General features: G+C 44.6%; 1 protein-coding gene across 4 annotated transcripts in view; it reads right to left on the reverse strand.

Annotated features, from left to right (window-relative positions):
- The window catches only part of cnksr2a (connector enhancer of kinase suppressor of Ras 2a), an 842,905-nt gene that overhangs the window by 549,037 nt on the left and 274,533 nt on the right, over positions 1-19,335 (reverse strand). For all 4 annotated transcript variants that reach the window (XM_072514072.1, XM_072514071.1, XM_072514073.1 and 1 more), the window contains exon 4: positions 17,597-17,684. In XM_072514072.1, the coding sequence (XP_072370173.1) occupies positions 17,597-17,684 (88 nt within the window). The remainder of the gene's footprint in view (positions 1-17,596; positions 17,685-19,335) is intronic.

Below are 19,335 nucleotides of genomic sequence, written 5' to 3' on the forward strand. Positions count from 1 at the left end.
CATGGGATCAGGGGTGAGCTGGCAAGGTGGATACTGGTTAGGTCATAGAAGGCAGAGAGTAGCAATGGAAGGATGCTTTTCTAATTGGAGGGCTATGACCAGTGGTGTTCCACAGGGATCAGTGCTGGGACCTTTGCTCTTTGTAGTATATATAAATGATTTGGAGGAAAATGTAACTGGTCTGATTAGTAAGTTTGCAGACGACACAAAGGTTGGTGGAATTGCGGATAGCGATGAGGACTGTCAGAGGATACAGCAGGATTTAGATTGTTTGGAGACTTGGGCGGCGAGATGGCAGATGGAGTTTAATCCGGACAAATGTGAGGTAATGCATTTTGGAAGGTTTAATGCAGGTAGGGAATATACAGTGAATGGTAGAACCCTCAAGAGTATTGAAAGTCAAAGAGATCTAGGAGTACAGGTCCACAGGTCATTGAAAGGGGCAACACAGGTGGAGAAGGTAGTCAAGAAGGCATACGGCATGCTTGCCTTCATTGGCCGGGGCATTGAGTATAAGAATTGGCAAATCATGTTGCAGCTGTATAGAACCTTAGTTAGGCCACACTTGGAGTATAGTGTTCAATTCTGGTCGCCACACTACCAGAAGGATGTGGAGGCTTTAGAGAGGGTGCAGAAGAGATTTACCAGAATGTTGCCTGGTATGGAGGGCATTAGCTATGAGGAGCGGTTGAATAAACTCGGTTTGTTCTCACTGGAACGAAGGAGGTTGAGGGGAGACCTGATAGAGGTCTACAAAATTATGAGGGGCATAGACAGAGTGGATAGTCAGAGGCTTTTCCCCAGGGTAGAGGGGTCAATTACTAGGGGGCATAGGTTTAAGGTGAGAGGGGCAAGGTTTAGAGTAGATGTACGAGGCAAGTTTTTTACGCAGAGGGTAGTGGGTGCCTGGAACTCGCTACCGGAGGAGGTGGTGGAAGCAGGGACGATAGTGACATTTAAGGGGCATCTTGACAAATACATGAATAGGATGGGAATAGAGGGATACGGACCCAGGAAGTGTAGAGGATTGTGGTTTAGTCGGGCAGCATGGTCGGCACGGGCAGGAGGGTGTTCCTGTGCTGTACATTTCTTTGTTCTTTGTTCTTTGTTTGTAGTGAAAGTCCAGGTCACGCCAAGCTGGGAGCTAGCTGTATTTGGAGTTGCGGACGAGCCGGGGGTGCAGGAGGCGAAAGAAAGAGGCCGGCATTCTGGCCTTTGCGTCCCTGGTAGCCCGCGAAGGATCTTGTTAGTGTGGAAGGATGCAAAGCCCCCCAGTGTGGAAGCCTGGATAAATGATATGGCAGGGTTTCTCAAGTTGGAAAGGATAAAGTTTGCCTTGAGAGGGTCTGTGCAGGGGTTCTCCAGGCGGTGGCAACCGTTCCTAGATAATCTCGCGGAGCGTTAGATGGAGTTCGGTCGACAGCAGCAGCAACCCGGGGGGGGGGGGGGGGGGGTGGGAATCTCTTTCTGGGGGGGGGGGGGGAAAGAGGGAGGGATAGGGAAGGGGGGTTCTTCGGGGGGGCATCTGAGCAAGAAAATACATGTTTTTCCATTTGCCATGTTTATGTCTTGCTATGCGAGTTCTTTCTTCTTTTTTGTTACGGGGGGGGGGGGGTTGTTTATATGGTTGAAAATTCTGTTAAAAATTCTTAATAAACATATTTTAAAAAAAATATATGTATGTTTAGCAAATTCCCTTGAGGGTTTGGGGGGCAGGAATCCTTGAGTGGCCTCTGCCACAGTCCTCCCTCCACCGCACTTTGCAAGCAATGATCTTACAGCTGGGACTGGTCACAACCACCAGGTTCATCGTCGTTTCTACCCGTTTCTGGCTGGGTGACTGATTTCAAATATTAAAGTTAAAATCGGGCCTGACCTCACTTCTCTCTGAGGAACTGCTTTAGGTCTCCTGCACACCAGCTTCACCACCTCATTCAAATATCTTCCCACCAAATAGAATTGTGGTATAAAGGTAATGGCATCATTTAATATGTGTGTATATATAATTGGCATCATTATATAATTATTTAGGTGGTCATCCCTAGGTTGCTAATGAAACCCGCCAAAATCCCAGAGGGCCATAGTCTGTCCACTCTCCTTTTGAGAGAGAGAGACGACTGGTGGTGATTTAAGCTGAGGGTCACCATTCCTCAGGCGAGGGGAAAGGTTGAGAAGGTGGGTAATATTATTACAGAGAATTCATTAAACATCCCACAGCATTATGTGAGGTGGTTTGCAACTTTCTCCGTTAAGTGTTGGTCTCTAAAAATGAAAATCCTCCGAATGAGCGCTCAGGCTATAAATGTTGGCAATAGTTCTTTCTGAAAAAAATCTGTAGATTTTCAACACTTTTTTTCCCCAAAGAGCTCATTTCAATTTCTCACTTCATGACTCATAGGAGGCAAGTTAATGATTCACACTGATTAGAACTACACAATTCCACCATTTGGTTGAATAACACTGACAAATGAAGAACGCAAATTCCCAAAGCCAGCAAAACTGCAAAATTAAAATTATTTATGTTACATTTGGCATTCTTATATATCAGCTTCATTACAAATTATTAAGATATAGCAATCTTATAGCTGAGAGTGTGTAATTATTGCAAGGACTGAAGGGATTCATGGGACAAGTCTCACAACTAGCCCAGAAAGTTTGCTAACCTAAGGTTTGTTCCACTGTCATATAGTGTTAATTAAACCATCATCACTGGACAATTCTACACCAGGTTGCATGGAATTTAATTTGATTTGGCTATGTTTTTTAAAGTAAGTAATCGACAATGTACAGGTATTAAGAAACAATACAGACACATGCTCAAACTGTTTTCAATATTCAAGATCAACAATCAAATCAAATCTGTTATCAATTTATACTAGCAGGTTCCCTTCACAAATCCAAATCAACCCCAGCATGAAACCGACTCAATGACCCAGTCGTGACTAAAATATTTTTTAAAAGGGATGAATTTTCCAGCGATCAATAGAAACAAAATGAAGGCTAAGAGTTCACATTTTAAGACTTTTACTGTAACAAACAAACTAAAATCAACTAAGATCAAAAATTACTTAATGGATAACTAATACACCAAACTAAAGAAAAAGTAATTTTTCAGAAATTCATTATGCAATCAAAATGAGTCTTATAACTCCTTTTGCTCGGCAGCTCACTTCTGGCCAATTCATAGCATCACAAGGTCAAGTCCAAAATTACTCCCAGCTTTAGCTTTCGAGCAGGCTCACATCTCCCTGCTATGTCAAGTTGAATCTTTCAGTGTCTTTTGAAAATAATTCCACCCAGCCTGAGTATTCCAGAATCGACTTCTACCAGCAAGGCCCAGCTCGGCATCTTTTTCTTCCTTAAATCACAAAAAGTCCTATCTGTTCCATTCTTCTTCTTTGTGAATAGAGATCCAGCTCTCACCAGCATCCTATTTCAAAGCTGACACCAAAACACTATTTTCCTGATCTTCACAGCGGTAGCTACATTCTCTCTCTCACTCTCTGTTACTTGATTTTCAAGAAGGTTTTGTTTTGGATTTCTTTCCCCATGACTACTGGATCACTTGAGCCTGTCTCCAGGCAGACATTTAGTATGACCACTATGTGACCTCATCCACAATATATTAAATCATCACAAGTTAAAGGAAACGGGCAGCACGGTGGCACAGTGGTTAGTACTCATCCTGCACGACGCTGAGGACTCGGGTTTGATCCTGGCCCCGGGCCCCTGTCCATGTGGCATATGCACATTCTCCCCATGGTCTGCATGGGTCTCACCCCCACAACCCAAAAACGATGTGCAGGATAGGTGAATTGGCCACGCTAAATTGCCACTTAATTGAAAAGAAAATTGGGTACTCTAAATTTAGTTTTTAAAAAGAGAAAAAAAAAGTTAAAGGAGACAATTCAAAATTTAACTGCCTTTTACAGTACCATCATCTCCCAATAATGAAAACTCATTACCATAGAAATGTATTTTCCACAATACTATCAAAATACAACAAACTTCCATATTGCAAACACCTTGAAGACTAACATTTTACACAAGAGTGCAGGTAACATTCCTTCCTCTTTTGGCACATTTCACCATTAAACATTCTGGGCAGGATTTTCTGGCCCTTCCCGCCGGTGCGATCTTCTGGCCCCACCCAAGACAACCCCCTGCGGCGGGCGGACTAACTATACAAAATGACATAGATCTTGGTGAGTCGGGAAGATCCTGCTGGCAGCCAATGGCGAACTGCCTACCTCGCCAGAAAACACATGCATTGCCTCTATCTTGGCAATATTACAAGACTTAACCCATAGCAATCAATTGCATGTGACAATTAAAGTTCTTAGTCACAACTCTTTCAAATGAGAGAATGTCATTTTGATTCAATCTCTTCTTTTTCTAAATATTTTTATTGACATTTACATTTTTACACTGTACAGGAAATGACTGAAAGTTATTATTTACAATTTACATGCTGTTCATTTGTGGCACCCCTCTCCTACCCTCCTTTGTTCCCCTCTCCTCTGCTCCCCCCTCCCCTTTTCTACTGTCTTCGGCCCTATCTTATGCCCTTTCCTCCACCGTAGGTGGTGTATTTGTCGCTCGTTTTGCTCTTATAGTTTTGTGGGGGGGTCCTCGGGCCCCTGTGTCTCTCACTGGTGGGTCTCTCCCCCGTTCCTGTCTGCTTTCTGTGGCCCCGGTGGTTCCTATCCATCCCCTGCCCCCCTTCCCCCTTCCTATCCGTTGTTGGCTTCGAACAGGTCCTGGAACAGGCTGATGAATAGCCCCCATGCTTTGTGGAAGCCATCATCTGACCTTCGGATGGTGTATTTGATCTTCTCCAGATGGAGAAATTCTGATTGGTTGCCAGCCAGTCTACAGCTGTGGGTGGTGCTGCTGATCGCCAACCGAGCAGGATTCTCCGGCCAGGCGATTAGGGAAGCAAAGGCAAGGGCGTCAGCCCTCTTCCCCATAAGAAGCCAGTCTGGTCCGATACCCCGAAGACCACCACTCTCGGGCACGGCTCCACTCTCACCCCACATTCTTGGAACCTGCCTCGAAGAAGGCTGTCCAGAATGCAACAAGTCTGGGGCATGCAGAGAACTTGTGGGCGTGGTTGGCCGGGCCTCACTGGCAGCATTCACATTTGTCCTCCACCTCTGGCAAGAACCTGCTCATTCGGGTTCGTGTCAGGTGTGCTCTTTGCACCACTTTAAACTGCATGAAGTGTAGCCTTGCGCAGGAGGTGGTGGAGTTGGCCCTACTTATGCTTCGCTCCAGAGTCCTCACCCTACTTCGATCCCTAGCTCTTCCTCCCACTTCTGCCTTGCACCGTTCAGAGGTGATTTCGCCTTTCCAAAAATCACCTGGATATGCCCCGCAGTTCCCTTTTCTCATACTTCCTGCGTCCAGTAGCTCCTCCAACATTGTGTTTCGCGATGATCTAGGGTACCTCATCGTCTCCTTATGGAGAAAACTTTTGCCTTGTATATGGTGGAGTTCCTGTCCGTTCGGTAGTTCCAGTCTCTCCGTCAACTCTTCTCAGGTCGCGAGTCTGTCACCCATGTAAAAGTCCTTGATCACTAACGTCCCCCCCGTCCTGTCTCCACCTCTTTAAGGTGGCGTCTGGCATGGCAGGGCAGCCCGGTAGCACAGTGATTAGCACTGTGGCTTCACAGCACCAGGGTCCCAGGTTCGATTCCCCACTTGGTCACTGTCTGTGTGGAGTCTGTATGTTCTCCCCGTGTCTGCGTGGGTTTCCTTTGGGTGCTCCGGTTTCCTCCCACAAGATGTACACGTTAGGTGGATGGACATGCTAAATTGCCCTTCGTGTCCAAAAAGGTTAGGAGGGATTATTGGGTTACAGGGATAGGGTGGAAGTGAGGGCTTAAAGTAGGTCGGTGCAGACACGATGGGCCGAATGGCCACCTTCTGCACTGTATGTTCTATGTTCTGTTCTATGTTCTAACCTGTGGTTGCTGCAGATGGGGCCATGATGAGCACCTCCGTTAAACCGAAGTGTTGTCTCATTTAGTTCCAGGTTCTTAGTGTTGCTACTACCATTGAGCTGGATGGCGAGGGCTCGGAGGGTTGTTCTTGTGCAGGAGGACTCCTCCATCCTCACCCATTCCGTGTTTGGTTCTTTTATCCATCCCCTCACTCTCTCAGCTATGGCTGCTCAGTGATAATATTGTAAGTTTGGGATGCCAGCACCGGCCCCACCCCCCATGCTTCTTCTCCCCTGTGGTGTTGTCTTAGGGTTTCTTGGATTCTTCCCAATGGCCATACAAACGCCACAATCATTTTGTCTATTCTTTGGAAAAAGGCACTGGGGGTGAAGATCAGTATGGATCTAAACAGGAAGAGGAATTTTGGCAGTACGTTCATCTTGATTGTCTGCACCTTCCCCTCCAGGGAAAGCAGGAGTGAATCCCATCTCTGTAGGTCCTTTATAACTTCCTCTGCCAGACTGGTCAGATTCCACTTGTGGATTCGGATTCAGCCTGTTTCAATTTCCACAAAATATTTTCTTTTTGGTGTTGCACAATCTGTAGGTAATTTCTTTACCTTTGATTGAAAGATTGCACCTTAGTTTTGCATCCTTCAAATTACTCTTTAAAATTATCATGGACTCTGCACTACCTACACCCTGGAAGAGTATTTATGATGGACCTAAACGATTTACAATGTGTTTGGTCTGGTTAACTTTGGAAAGAACAATATTATTGATCGATGGCAAACCATAAGGCTTCTGGACACTGGCATCTGTAAACTGTGATGATAAAAGAAGAAATCCCCTGTCACGAGAAAAGGACATTTTCTTTTGTGGAAGAATCGAGAACTATAGGTCACTGTTTTAAAATAAGGGGTCGCCCATTTAAGACAGAAAGAAGGAGAATTGTTTTCTCTGAGGGCCATGAATCTTTGGAATTCTCTTACAGAAAAGGTGGTGGAAGCAGAGTCTTTGAATATTTTTAAGGCAGAGATAGATTCTTGATAAGCAAGGGGGTGAAAGGTTATTGGGGGGTAGGCAGGAATGTGGGGTTGAGGTTACAAATGAGCCATGATCTTACTAAATGGCGGAGCAGGCTCAAAGGACAGAGTGGTCTATTCCTGCTCCTAATCCGTATGTTTGTATAACGTTTCTTAACCTCTGGATTCAGCAGTTTCATTTGTTGGTCTTTATAGGCAGACACTAAAGTGTCATCAGGGTTTGGCTTTTTTTTAAAACTGACTCTGAGGAGGGGACACGATGGGAGCGCGGGAGTCGCTGCGCTTTCACAAGCTCCAGCTTTGCTCATCTTTTAATCTGTCTTCTCATCCTTGTACACATTTCTTTTTTGCCTTTCCTTGGTTTACATGGTTTGTACTCTGCTCCAAGAATTGTTGGCTGATATTTCTGTATGACAGAGCCAAGACAAAATATTTAAATCCTCGCTTGTTCATGGTGGCTGGAAGGAGTTGGGGAGGGGCCCTGCCTTTAGTGCCGCAGTTGCTTTTGAGTCGGCTCCTTCCCTGACTTGTGTATGGTGCGGTGTGCATCGATGGATGATGACTGAAAGACTAGGCTCAGCAGTGCAGGTCATCAGGGCCCAGTTCCAAGATTTGTGGGCAGGGTGTTTTATGCAGGTGATGAAGGGACACGAGAAGGCTCTTGCAATGGAAAGAGCCAGAGGAATGGCTCCTTCTTGTTGAAGTTTTATTTTCAGTCAATAACATGTATCCTTCCTCATGGCTCTATTATGCCAGCATTAGATGCAACTCTGCCATTTATATTCAGAGTATTCTTTCCTTTGTTTCACCATTAGCTTTGAATACAGTAACGATCTGCTCTGCCAGACTTTGATCACAGTTCCCTGCTTTTTTAATTCAGGCAGCTTTGACTCACATTCAACAGCTATTAACTCATTCTTTTCAGCCTCATGCTCCAATGTCCTTTTAGCAAAACTAGCTTGCATTTCTGACTCTTTGGACAGGTCTTCAGTCAAAACAATAATTTTTGGAGAGGGATTACAGGACGTTTTATTTTAAATCACTCCGTTTCTCTTCTACAACTTCAGGTTCAACAGTCTCAATGGATTTTTCTGAAACCACTGGAGATAGCAATACTTTGCCGCCAGCCAAATCATTTCCTCATAAAAAATCTATACAGTCAATGGGCAAATTATGAACCCCTCCTATAATTACCGGACCGGAAATTAAGCCATAAAGGAATGTGTCAACAAAAAATCCCCTCTATCAAAACATTTTGTTCAATTGATTTTCTGGAAGGAAAACCCCATCACCTGCTAACATCAGTGACTCTACTTATCCCACCTCTCTAACATTAACAATTAGCTTCCTTGCCTCACCAGATAAGAACAAGGTTAATTCGTCTTCAAACAGAAAAGTTCCATAATTTCAATTTTTTTTATTTTTATTTTTTAAAAAGAGTACCAAATTATTTTTTTCCCAATTAAGGGGCAAAGTAGCGTGGCCAATCCACCGATCCTGCACATCTCTTGGATCATGGGGGCGAGACCCAAGCAGACACAGGGAAAGTGTGCAAATTCCACATGGACAGTGACCTGGGGCCAGGATCGAACCCGGTTCTTGGCGCTGTGAGGCAGAAGTGCTAACCAGTGTGCTACCGTGCCGCCTTAACTTATATAATTTACTGCACGCTGTCACACCCCAGTAATTAATAGAGGAGAACCTATAGGTTTGTCATTATCTTTATTCACTGAACAATATTTTCCTGGAGGGCCAAGGTGCAATCTTACAAATGCTACCGTTTTGCTTTTAAACTTACAGCATTCATGTTCTTTGACATTTTTGTACCCTTGAATCAAACTTAACTTCAGGACTGTCTCTCTTACTATTCTGATGAATGTCTTCCCTCAGGCTCATGCCTCTTATCTCTCTGGTTTCTCTGTACGTTTGTGAAAAACAAAGGTTTGCTGCTAACACACTTGAGAAGCGAGTCATAGTCATCTACCATTATGCACCCTCCCTTACCCTCGAAACTTTATGATCTTCCACGAGACCTTGGGCGGGATTCTCTAATAATGGGGCTATGTCCCCAGGCCGGCGTGAAAACCGGCGCCAACGACTCCAGCATCAACAACCCATGAAAGTGAGGAATTCTCACTTTTCTAGGGAGCTAGGTTGGCGGCGGAGTGGTTCCCGCAGCTCCAGGCGGCGCGGAACGGCCCGCGCAAGTTTGCGCATTAAAGGGGGTTCCCTTCTCCACGCCGGCCCACAATATGGCGGAGCCCTACAGGGGCTCGGCACGGAGTAAAGTAGGCCCCCACGGAACCAGCCCGCCCGCCGATCGGTAGGCCCCGATTGCGGGCGAGGCCACCTTCGGGGCCCCTGCAGGGTCGGATCCCCCCGCCGCCCCCCTCCAGGACGGCCCCGCACACTCACCTTCCAGGTCCCGCCGTGTGGGAGGTGAGTAATCCACGCCGGCAGAATTCGGCCACACGGCCCATCTGGGCCCCCGACCGGCATGGCGTCGATCCTGCCGGCGCCCGAAAAATGGCGCCGGAGAATGGGGAAGCCGGCGTTGGGGCGCCCCGGGTCGGAGAATCCCGGCCCTTATTCTCGAAGGGACACCGTTTTTCAATTCTTCCATTACCTCTCAGAGGTACTCAAAGTTTGTTTCAACTTTCATCGACCTATAACACCGATGAAACACCCTTTACTTTTCACTAGCAAACAGAAGTTTAACTCTGTTTCTTCTTCGCGCAGAGTTTCCACTGGCAACGACCAGGGGTGAACAGTGCCGGCGGGACTCTGACGTATCTGCGCGGCCGCTCGGTCCATCCGGGCCAGCAAATCGGCGGCCCGCCGAATCCAGCGGCCCATGGCCGGCGCTGCATCAAACGCGGCGGTGCAAATGGCGGCGATTCTCCGCACCTCGGAGAATTGCGCGCCGGCGTCGGGTTACAGCGATTCTCCGGCCTGGCGCGGGACTCGGAGAATCGCCCCCTTTGTTCGAAAGAGATGAGTTTACCTCCAAAGTTTTCCTCATGAATACAATCTGCAGTAAAACAGTCCAATTTGATTTAGGTCTTTGCAATTTTGTGGGAATTTTCTCAAATGACGCAAAATGCATTTCAAATTCTTCCTCAATGAATTTAGGCACTAAGCGAATAATTGCCAAATCAAAACTAGAGTCATTATCAAGTTTTACCAGTACTCCTTGTTCGCATAATCATAGCTATTCTCTGCCAAGTTCAAATTTCCTCGCTTCTCTGTCTCTTCAATATTCAAGATTTGTTTTTCTTTTTCCCTTTCTATCCCTTCTTTTTTTCTTTGGAATTGTAATTCAAGTTTCCAAATTATTCTTTCTCTTCTTCCTTTTCTCCAATTTAAGTTTCAGCTTTCCTGACTCCAATTTAAATTGTAATTCAAGTCTAGCTCACTCAGCTTGAGTACTACAGAGGTCGTTCTTTTTCTTCTGAAGGTTCAATGCTGAGTCAATGCTTCACCAATCTCTGCCTTTAGCTTCTACTTTCAAATCAACTTCCAATTGCTTTGTCCGAGCCTTCAAATTAATCTTTGTTAATAGCTCTCAGGCACTGACCAACAGGTCAGATTCACAGCTCCAGGGTCCCAGGTTCGATTCCGGCTTGGGTCACTGTCTGTGCGGAGTCTGCACGTCCTCCCCGTGTGTGCGTGGGTTTCCTCCGGGTGCTCCGGTTTCTTCCCACAGTCCAAAGATGTGCAGGTTAAGTGGATTGGTCATGATAAATTGCCCATAGTGTCCAAAATTGCCTTTAGTGTTGGGTGGGGTTGCTGGGTTGTGGGGATAGGGTGGAGGTGTTGACCTTGGATAGGGTGCTCTTTCCGGGAGCCGGTGCAGACTCGATGGGTCGCGTAGCTTCCTTCTGCACTGTAAATTCTATGATATTCTATGATTAATCTAGGACAAAGGTTCGGCACAACATCGTGGGCCGAAGGGCCTGTTCTGTGCTGTATGTTTCTATGTTCTATGTTCTATGTAGGTCTTCTCTTTCCAGAAACAACTGAGCATTGAAGAAGCTAAATTGACTATACGTTGAATACAGCAAAAGTAAATATGAAATCTTGCTGGTTTAAACTCTGGGAAATACCAGTGTATCCATTTTCCAGTCTCTGGATCCCTGTAGAGGCCAACAACTTATTAAAAAAATGAATTTCTCAGTGACCGACAGAAAAAGATAAAAGCGTACAATTTCATGTTTTAAGACTTTTATTGCTACAAACAAATTCAAATCAACTTGGATTAAATTTTACTTAAGGCAATTAATATATTAAACTAAAGAAAGGTACTTTCATATTAGCTCATTAATGCATTCAGAAAAAATGTTAAAACTCCTTTCGCTGTGCACCACACTTCTTGACAGACATGAAGCCTTACAAGATGAAATCCCAAATTACTCCCAACTTGCCAGCAGTTTCACTTATCCCTGGAATGCCAAGTCAGATCTTCCAATTTCCTTTGAAAATTGTTCTACAACATGAGCATTCCTGAACCCACTTCCACCAGTGAGGCCAGCTCAATTACGCCCTGTTGCTGAAATCCCGGTGAGTCCTGTCTCTTCCATCCTCCTTTTGATGGTAGCCATGATGTGGAGATGCCGGCGTTCGACTGCGGTGAGCACAGTCAGAAGTTCTTACTATCCTCCTTTCGAGCAGAGAAACAGCTCTCACCAACATCATGCTTGGCTGCTAACAGAAAAATGGTCTTTTCTGCTCTTCAAAGCAATTGCTGAATTCTCTCTCTCTCTCACTGTGTCTGTCTCCAAAAGGTAACTGTCTCTTTTCTGTGTCAAGATGTGAAAAATGTCACTTGATTTTCAATAGCTTCCATTTAGGATTTCTTTCCGCATGACCACCGCATCACACAGGCCAGCTTTCAGGCAGATAATTAGCAAGGTCACCATCCCCCCAATTCAGAACATTCGTTTTCACCAGAAGTTAAAGGAGACATTTTAAAACTCAACCACCTTGTAAACTGTCACATTCATGGCACTTGGTGTGATGTGTTCATGCAAGTTCGGAATTTGCTCATAACAACCTGGTGAAATCAGGGAGAACAATTGGAAAGAGCAAAAAAAATCTCAAGCTAAAAGAGGTTAACTGTTGTGTTCTAGGACACTGTGAAGAGATCAAGGGGTTGGGGATGGGAGAATACAGCTTGTTGACTCCACAGATGCAGTCAAACTTGCTGAGATTATCCAGCATTTTTTGCTTGTATTATAATTTGCAGTAAGTTGCTTTTATCCATATACTTGGCAAGTGACTCAGGTACAGAAAACATGCAGACCACAGTCAAGTGGCAAGTCAATTTGTCAGAATGAATCAAGTGGTATAAAGAGTTCCCGAAGTGGTTGCTGGTTTGAGTTGTTACAGAGGTTTACGTTAAAGATACTGGGCAGAATTCAACCAAAGTATTTCTAACTGTCAGGTTTGGCGGGGTGTATCTCGTCTACTTTTTGGGTGAGATTCACCCCTTTATTCAACCACCTTTAGGCCGAGATATAACAGAAATATTTCTAAGGGTGCGATTTAATGGCTATATTGCGCTTGAGCGAGAGCGTGATGCGGCCGTTAGATCCCAGAGAAGGCCAGAACTGATAACCATGCCGGGCACCAATCGGTTTGCGATCTAAGCGGCCCACTCCCATTGGCAAAATCAGGATCCCACCATGGCAAGAAACTAATACGCATCACTGAAGACCAATCTCCATACGATTAACGGGAAATAGCCCCCTCCCGCCCCCCCCCCACCCCCCCCCCCCCCCCCCCCGCCCCCCACCCCCACCCCACCCCCCACCCCCATCCCCAGTAAGCTGTCATGTAGGTGCCAATTAGAACACAATTTTTAAAACATGAAGCTGGCGGAATGGCTGCTGTGAGGATCCGAGGAGGTGAGCAGCCATCTTCGCTACCATTCGTGTTGCTGCCTCGATCGAGGTGGGCTGCCATCGTTGGGGGGGGGGGGGTCGCCCCTGGGTGAGTGGGGATGCAAGACCAGACCCTGCACCAGGAACATCTCCGCAACTAGAGGGTGGGTGTGTGCACTGCTGGGGGGCCAGTGCCCGGTCCAGGTAACGTGTGAATGTATGGGGTACAGGGTGTGGGGTACGGTGACCAGTGGACCCTGATGCGGCTGGGGGTACGTGGGCAGGGCGTGTCAGGTGGCAGGGGATGTGGAGGTGAGGAGGGAGCAATGGGGGAATAGATGGATCCGGGGTGGAAGATGCCACTGGTTGTCAGTCTCACACCTTTCCCAATTCTTTACAGATATTACACAAGACAGATGATACCCCACAGAAGCTACCCTTGCAGTGCTACTGGTAGACCAGGTGGCCAGATGCCGGAGAAGGCGGTGGCAGCAGCATTAACAGAGGCTTGAGGTGGCAGTCCATGTGCAGACCACGCCCCACACCCCAAGGACCCGGCTGACCATCAGGCCAGGGAGGGATCCAGAGGGGAAGGCCGGGGACAGCCCAAGGTGGAAAAGTGTTGCCGGTCTTTTGAACAGATAATAGACACAAGGAGATGGTGTGACACCTGTGTCATGTCCTCCTGGACTTGGCACCACGTGGAGGAGGAGGATACCTGCTTCCGGTGGCCAGCAAGGCCACCACAGCCCTGAACTTCTATGCCTCAGGACCATTCCAAGGTTTGAGTGGGGACGTGCGAGGCATCTCAAAAGCTACAGTCCACAAGTGCACCCGTGAGGACACGGTGCCCTGTTTGCCTGGGTACTGAACTATATAGATTTTGACATGGACCAGGCCCAACAAGATGCCCCGACAGCAGGATTCTCTGCCATCTCCGGGGTGCCGCAGGTCCAGGGTGTAAAAGATGGCACGCACCAGGCCATCAGGGAGTGCTCTAATGAACAGGAAGGGGTACCACAACAGCTACATCCTGGGGCAGGATGATCATTTATGGAGTGAAGCCAGTGGGGCGTCATTAAATGGACCAATTAACGTTTATATATTGGTGATGGTCTCGCCGGTCGAGCGTCGGGAAGCTTTCAGCTCTTCTTTCTTGCTACCGCACTTAGAACCTTTGCCATTAAATCACACCCGAAGAGTCATTTCAGGAGGATTTGGCTGGGAGTTTCTCCCCGGCTCTGTCGGCGAGTACCCCACCACTATATAACCATATTTAGTCACTTGTTTGGGCTTTGGGGAGTTTCTCTCTGGGCTAGCACCCATTTCACCTGGTCCACGTTTATGTGGGCAAGAACTAAACGACGCCCAGTTGGGTCTCATAGGGCAGTCCGATAGATGCTGGGAGCCGGTTAGGTCCGGCGTCAGAACGGTTAAGTGGGTTCTTACGCCTACTTAACCGTGTGAAACTGAGTGCCACCCATTGTGGCCCGGACCTAGATTGCAACATCTCGCGTTGCGGTCGTTGGGGATCCTGGGGAAAGGCACTCCTGCCACTCACTGGTCGTGCCCCGCTCGATTCTGGCAGCATGCGACCAGTAGATCATACCCTTATTCATTTATTTAAGCGTTAGGCAGTTTCTCCTTGGTCAAGCCCACACTTGAACATTTTGAACATGCGGGTGCTGAACCCGCTAGCGAGACCGGCTCCTCCGATATCGGTGTACCGTTTTGAAATGGTTTCCCGATCTCCAAGTGAGTTTGACGGTCCCCCACACGCCCACCCACAGGAAATGTCAGCCCCTGCACACACGGGCATTACCCCACACCTCCCTTTTCGGGCATACCCCTGTCATGACTCCCTCATCCCCCCCTTTCATAGGCATGGACACCCTTAGGCCCAGATCCCTGACAGTGCCACTCTGACGCCCAGGCATCATGAATCTCCCGAGAGGTTTCTCACTGCATTCAACAGCCTTATCGTGTTAGCTAGTCGGGCACGACAAGACCGCTAAATCGTGCCCACTATTCCAGATTAAAACCTCCTGATAAGGAAGACTTTTTAAAAGTAGGCCTAGAGACTATTTCTAACCAGATTCCCACTCCTGCACCTACATGGACCTGCCTTATGTCAAGAAATCTTGAGCTTAGTTACGCAAGTGAAATTCAGACCCAAGCAGCAGTTAGCAGGCTTGAGTGACAGAAAATCTTTAAGCTCAAACCTACAACCATCTGGTAGGGAGGTAGGCATTTTATCTCCGGTTTCATCAGGCTACCCACAAGTTGGAAATATTATAGTGATGAGCAAATGTCACTTCTAATTTCAGTTTCTGTGCTGGGTTGTAAAAAGTAGGTGTTAGATTTTGTTTATTCATGCATGCCTAGTCACATCACTTCTAATTTCTCGCCTACTCAAGTGCTCAAACATTCATTTTCTGGCACTCTTTCCGGGGTTTTTTTCAGTTACTGTTTATAAAGAGAACAAAGATGATTTTGACACTGAAGGAGAACTCAGCCTTTTTGGAATTGTAAAGGCAAGCCGGGTTTAACAGAAGTCACTTACAAAAAGTGAAAGAGAACTGTATAGATACGGTAAACATCTACTTTTGTTGGACTTGAAAAAACGTAAAAGAAGATGCGAGCAGTGTGCACAGATCTGTTTGTTTCAGGGGAAAAAAGATCTTGGGATCGTCCAAAAGACACTTATTTTACATTTGGCTATCTGAGAATTGGGCCACGAATGATCTCTTGGTCCCATATTTAACACACCTGCACCCTCCTTTCGGTACCTGCAAATTCCACGCCTCCTCAGCTTTCCTAATCTGATTGCCAGACACAACCCTGATCCAGAATCCATTTACCCAAGTGTTGCTGCAACACTATTCTTGCCAACAATGTACAATGCTTCATCGAGCCAGCTCCAATGTAACAATATTCATCTCCACTCATGCACAAGGAATGAGCGCTGTAAGTCCAAAAATGTGCTAGCCTAAAATTCAAGGCTCACATTTTGCATGCAAGGAAGGTTTCCCGGAAATTTAATTTAAGATCTGGCATTTTATTTTCTTTGCCATCTTCCACCAGCTAGGTTGGTGAGCTATTGACAGATATTTTTCAGTCTTATTCTACAGCTAGTCACTGGACAATTCTCATTCCTCCTTAGTAACAAAATAGCTTACCACCTCCCTGGAGATTTAGCGGAGTTTGCAAGCTCATTAAGCAAGGAAATTACAGTGTAAACTCCTACTCTATTGTTCAACAGTGAAATATTTTTATGTTACTGGTAGCATTCACTTTTCTGATAAGAAGCATATGGTTCTGATCATTTAAGAAACAAACTGATTGATGAAGGAAGATATTTCAAAATCAAATTAAATGTTTTGGATGGTAAATTGGCAAACAACGACATTCAATACTCAATTCCCCATAATTCACCAATCCAATATCACTTACACTGCAAAGGTAGGCTTCAAATAAAAATGTTACACTTCCCAGAAGTTACTATTCACTATTAGTGAAGATAATTTGGAGCCAATTTTCACATGATTATCATTTTAAAATCGCAAAACTCGACCGGCTGAAAAAACTGGAACAGCGAAATAATACAGCAGCACGGAGGTTTTGGAAAGATGGACATTAATTTTTCATTCATAATAACAATGAGATTTTTGCTCATCAGCAAGCATTTTGAACACTACAAAAGTGAAACATATTTAAAATGCATGACAACTACCATCGCAATGTCTGCCAGCATTTACCTGCGGCAAAATAGGAAAATAATAGAAGAAAAGATCAGGATATTAATTTAGAAGCACCATACCTGCACAATTCCTCCATTTTTAAATAAAGCCATACTCTATAAAAGCTGCACAAAACCAACATTCTTTGCTGAAAATTGCAACTTGAACTGCAAAATGAATACATGAGTTTTAATCAAATGAAACAATCTTTAATTTAAAAACAAAGTGCTGGAAAAACTCAGCAGGCCTGGCAGCATCTGTGGAGAGAGAAACAGAGCTAACATTTCACGTCCATATCCACTGTGTTTCTCTCTCTACAGGGGCTGTCAGACCCATTGAGTTTTTCCAGCATTTTCTGTTTTTATTTCAGCTGTCCAGCGTCCGCAGTAAAAACTTTAATTTTGGTTAAACAGTCTTCGATATTTGTCAACTTACACCCAAGCTAACATCTGTTTGGGATTTATACTCAGCATGAAATTGGGTTCAAGTGAAAGCAGGATTTTAAAGAGAGAAAAACAAAATCCCAATTTCGGTCAGATTTAAAAGCAGCTTCTGTTTCTGCTTACAATACTTGCTGACTATTATACATTACCTGTCTCCTTTAAACAACAGAAACACAAAAATAGCTCCCATATATTTTATTTTCAAATTTGATTGAAAAAAAATACAGTGTGGCGTTCAGTATGTTGGCTTAAATGCAGAAATGCTATATAATTTCAATTATTTACTGAGATGATAAAACAACTGCTCAAATACATTTCATATTTTGCTGAGTATTCAGGGTGACTGCAAGCAGGATATTCAAGCAAATTAGCAGACTCAAGTTGAGCAGCTCCAGAATCTAAGCACACATGGGTCACAATTCATCATTTCAATCAGACTAATCAAAGATGGCCATAACACATAAATGAAAAATATCCTATCAAGTGCATAAAAAGTTTAGCAAATGAACACAATTTCTCAACAGAAAATTAGTTCCCTTACTTGTTGTACAATGGTGGTCAGTTCCAGGCAGAGCTGAATTACATTGTTTCTAGTCACGGAATAATCTGTCACAGCGGCAAATGGAGATCTAATGGGAAAATAATATTGTAATATTCCATTATAAATATTAGTCATGAAAATGCACGCAATTGTCTTGTGAAGGTTTTGCTGCTATCAAGCAACATAAAAAACATTAAAAAATATAAATGATCCAATTTTTTGGGACTAAAAGTAAATCAATATAACTTCCTATAAGCTGACAAACAAAAGAATTAGAATCTAATTACGTATCAGAATGCAATTAAGTATTCTTGCAAAATTACCAGAACTACAAGCAATCAATTCACCATACAATGTTTTAAAATAGAATTTCCCATTTTCAAATTCAAAAGTTAAAGTCCAGATTGTTTTTACTGTGCAAAGAAGAAGTGGAGGAATGGACATTTCATATTCCAGCTGGTGATCAAGGAAAGATTAATCACTTCAAAAGCATTTTTCAAATTTTATTAAAAATATACAGGAAGTGCAGAAGTCGTGTCACCTGCACATGTACACATAGGGAAAGTTAAAGCAAATTCCTCAAACAGCAGATTGAAATTTGAAACTGTATCGCATCAAGCTGGTGGTACATTACATAGCAAAGAGAGAGTTAAAAACAAGACATAAATGTATGCAGCGTTTTGTCACCTTGGCAACATTTCAAAGTGCCTCAAAAGCCAGGAGTTACTTTTAAACGCTGTAACTGTTGTCTTGCAGGCAAATGTGCCAGCCATTTTCCACCCAGTGATACCCCACAAACATCAGCGAAATGCAGTTTGCTGTTTAGGTGGTGGCTGACAAACAATTGTGCCCAAAAGTCACTAGGAAAATACCATTCACTTCATTCAATCGTGTCGTGAGATCTTGAACACCCACTTGCATCACTGGCACAGGCAGACAAAGCTTTAGTTTAACCTTTCATCTGAATGATTACCCAACTGACAATGTCACACTTGCACTGCATTGAAATGGCAGTCTAGATTATATACATGAGGTCGCAGATAACATGTTAACAGCTCAAGAACATTGGAAGACCAAGGAAAACAGAAGACATTGCAAAAGAGACCAGCAAACCAATAAGGAAATTTGGCAGCTATCATCATTAACTCAGGAGAACAATGTGAATAAAAGCAATAACATTATAATTATATTCTCAGGCAGTCCCAGACATAGAGTGCAGTTTAATGTTGTCACAGTTCCACAGCAGCCCAATAGCTTGGTGGCCCTGAATTTACTGCAATAATAACAGAGAGGCTAACAGCTGTTATTACAGGGTAAGTCTGACAGCAGCTTTCAACGACACACTTGCGCAGTTAAATGAAGAACATCAGAAGCTGCTGTCAGAAATACTCTGCTTCACCACAGGGTGTGCTATTTCAGTCCTCACTTATGCATTACCACGGAAATGATTGCAAGAGCGGGGACATTGGATACTTATTCAATCGTCACACAGTAAAAATGACTGAAAAGACTAGGGTTAGCGCATTCAGTTTTTAAACAGCAGTATAAGTGATAATTATTTACAACAACTTCTGTGGTCCTGAAAATTCTATTTTACTTATGAGATGTCTGAAAAGACAATTAGTGTTTCAGATTTTTTTAAAGTTTATTTTTAGTTTATTTTTAAATGCCCACCTATAATTCCATGGCAATATAATAATCTTCATTTTGCTTCATGTACAATGATTAAATGTAATTAA

Source organism: Scyliorhinus torazame, chromosome 8 (assembly GCF_047496885.1).
Source record: "Scyliorhinus torazame isolate Kashiwa2021f chromosome 8, sScyTor2.1, whole genome shotgun sequence".
Classification (NCBI taxonomy): Eukaryota; Metazoa; Chordata; class Chondrichthyes; order Carcharhiniformes; family Scyliorhinidae; genus Scyliorhinus; species Scyliorhinus torazame.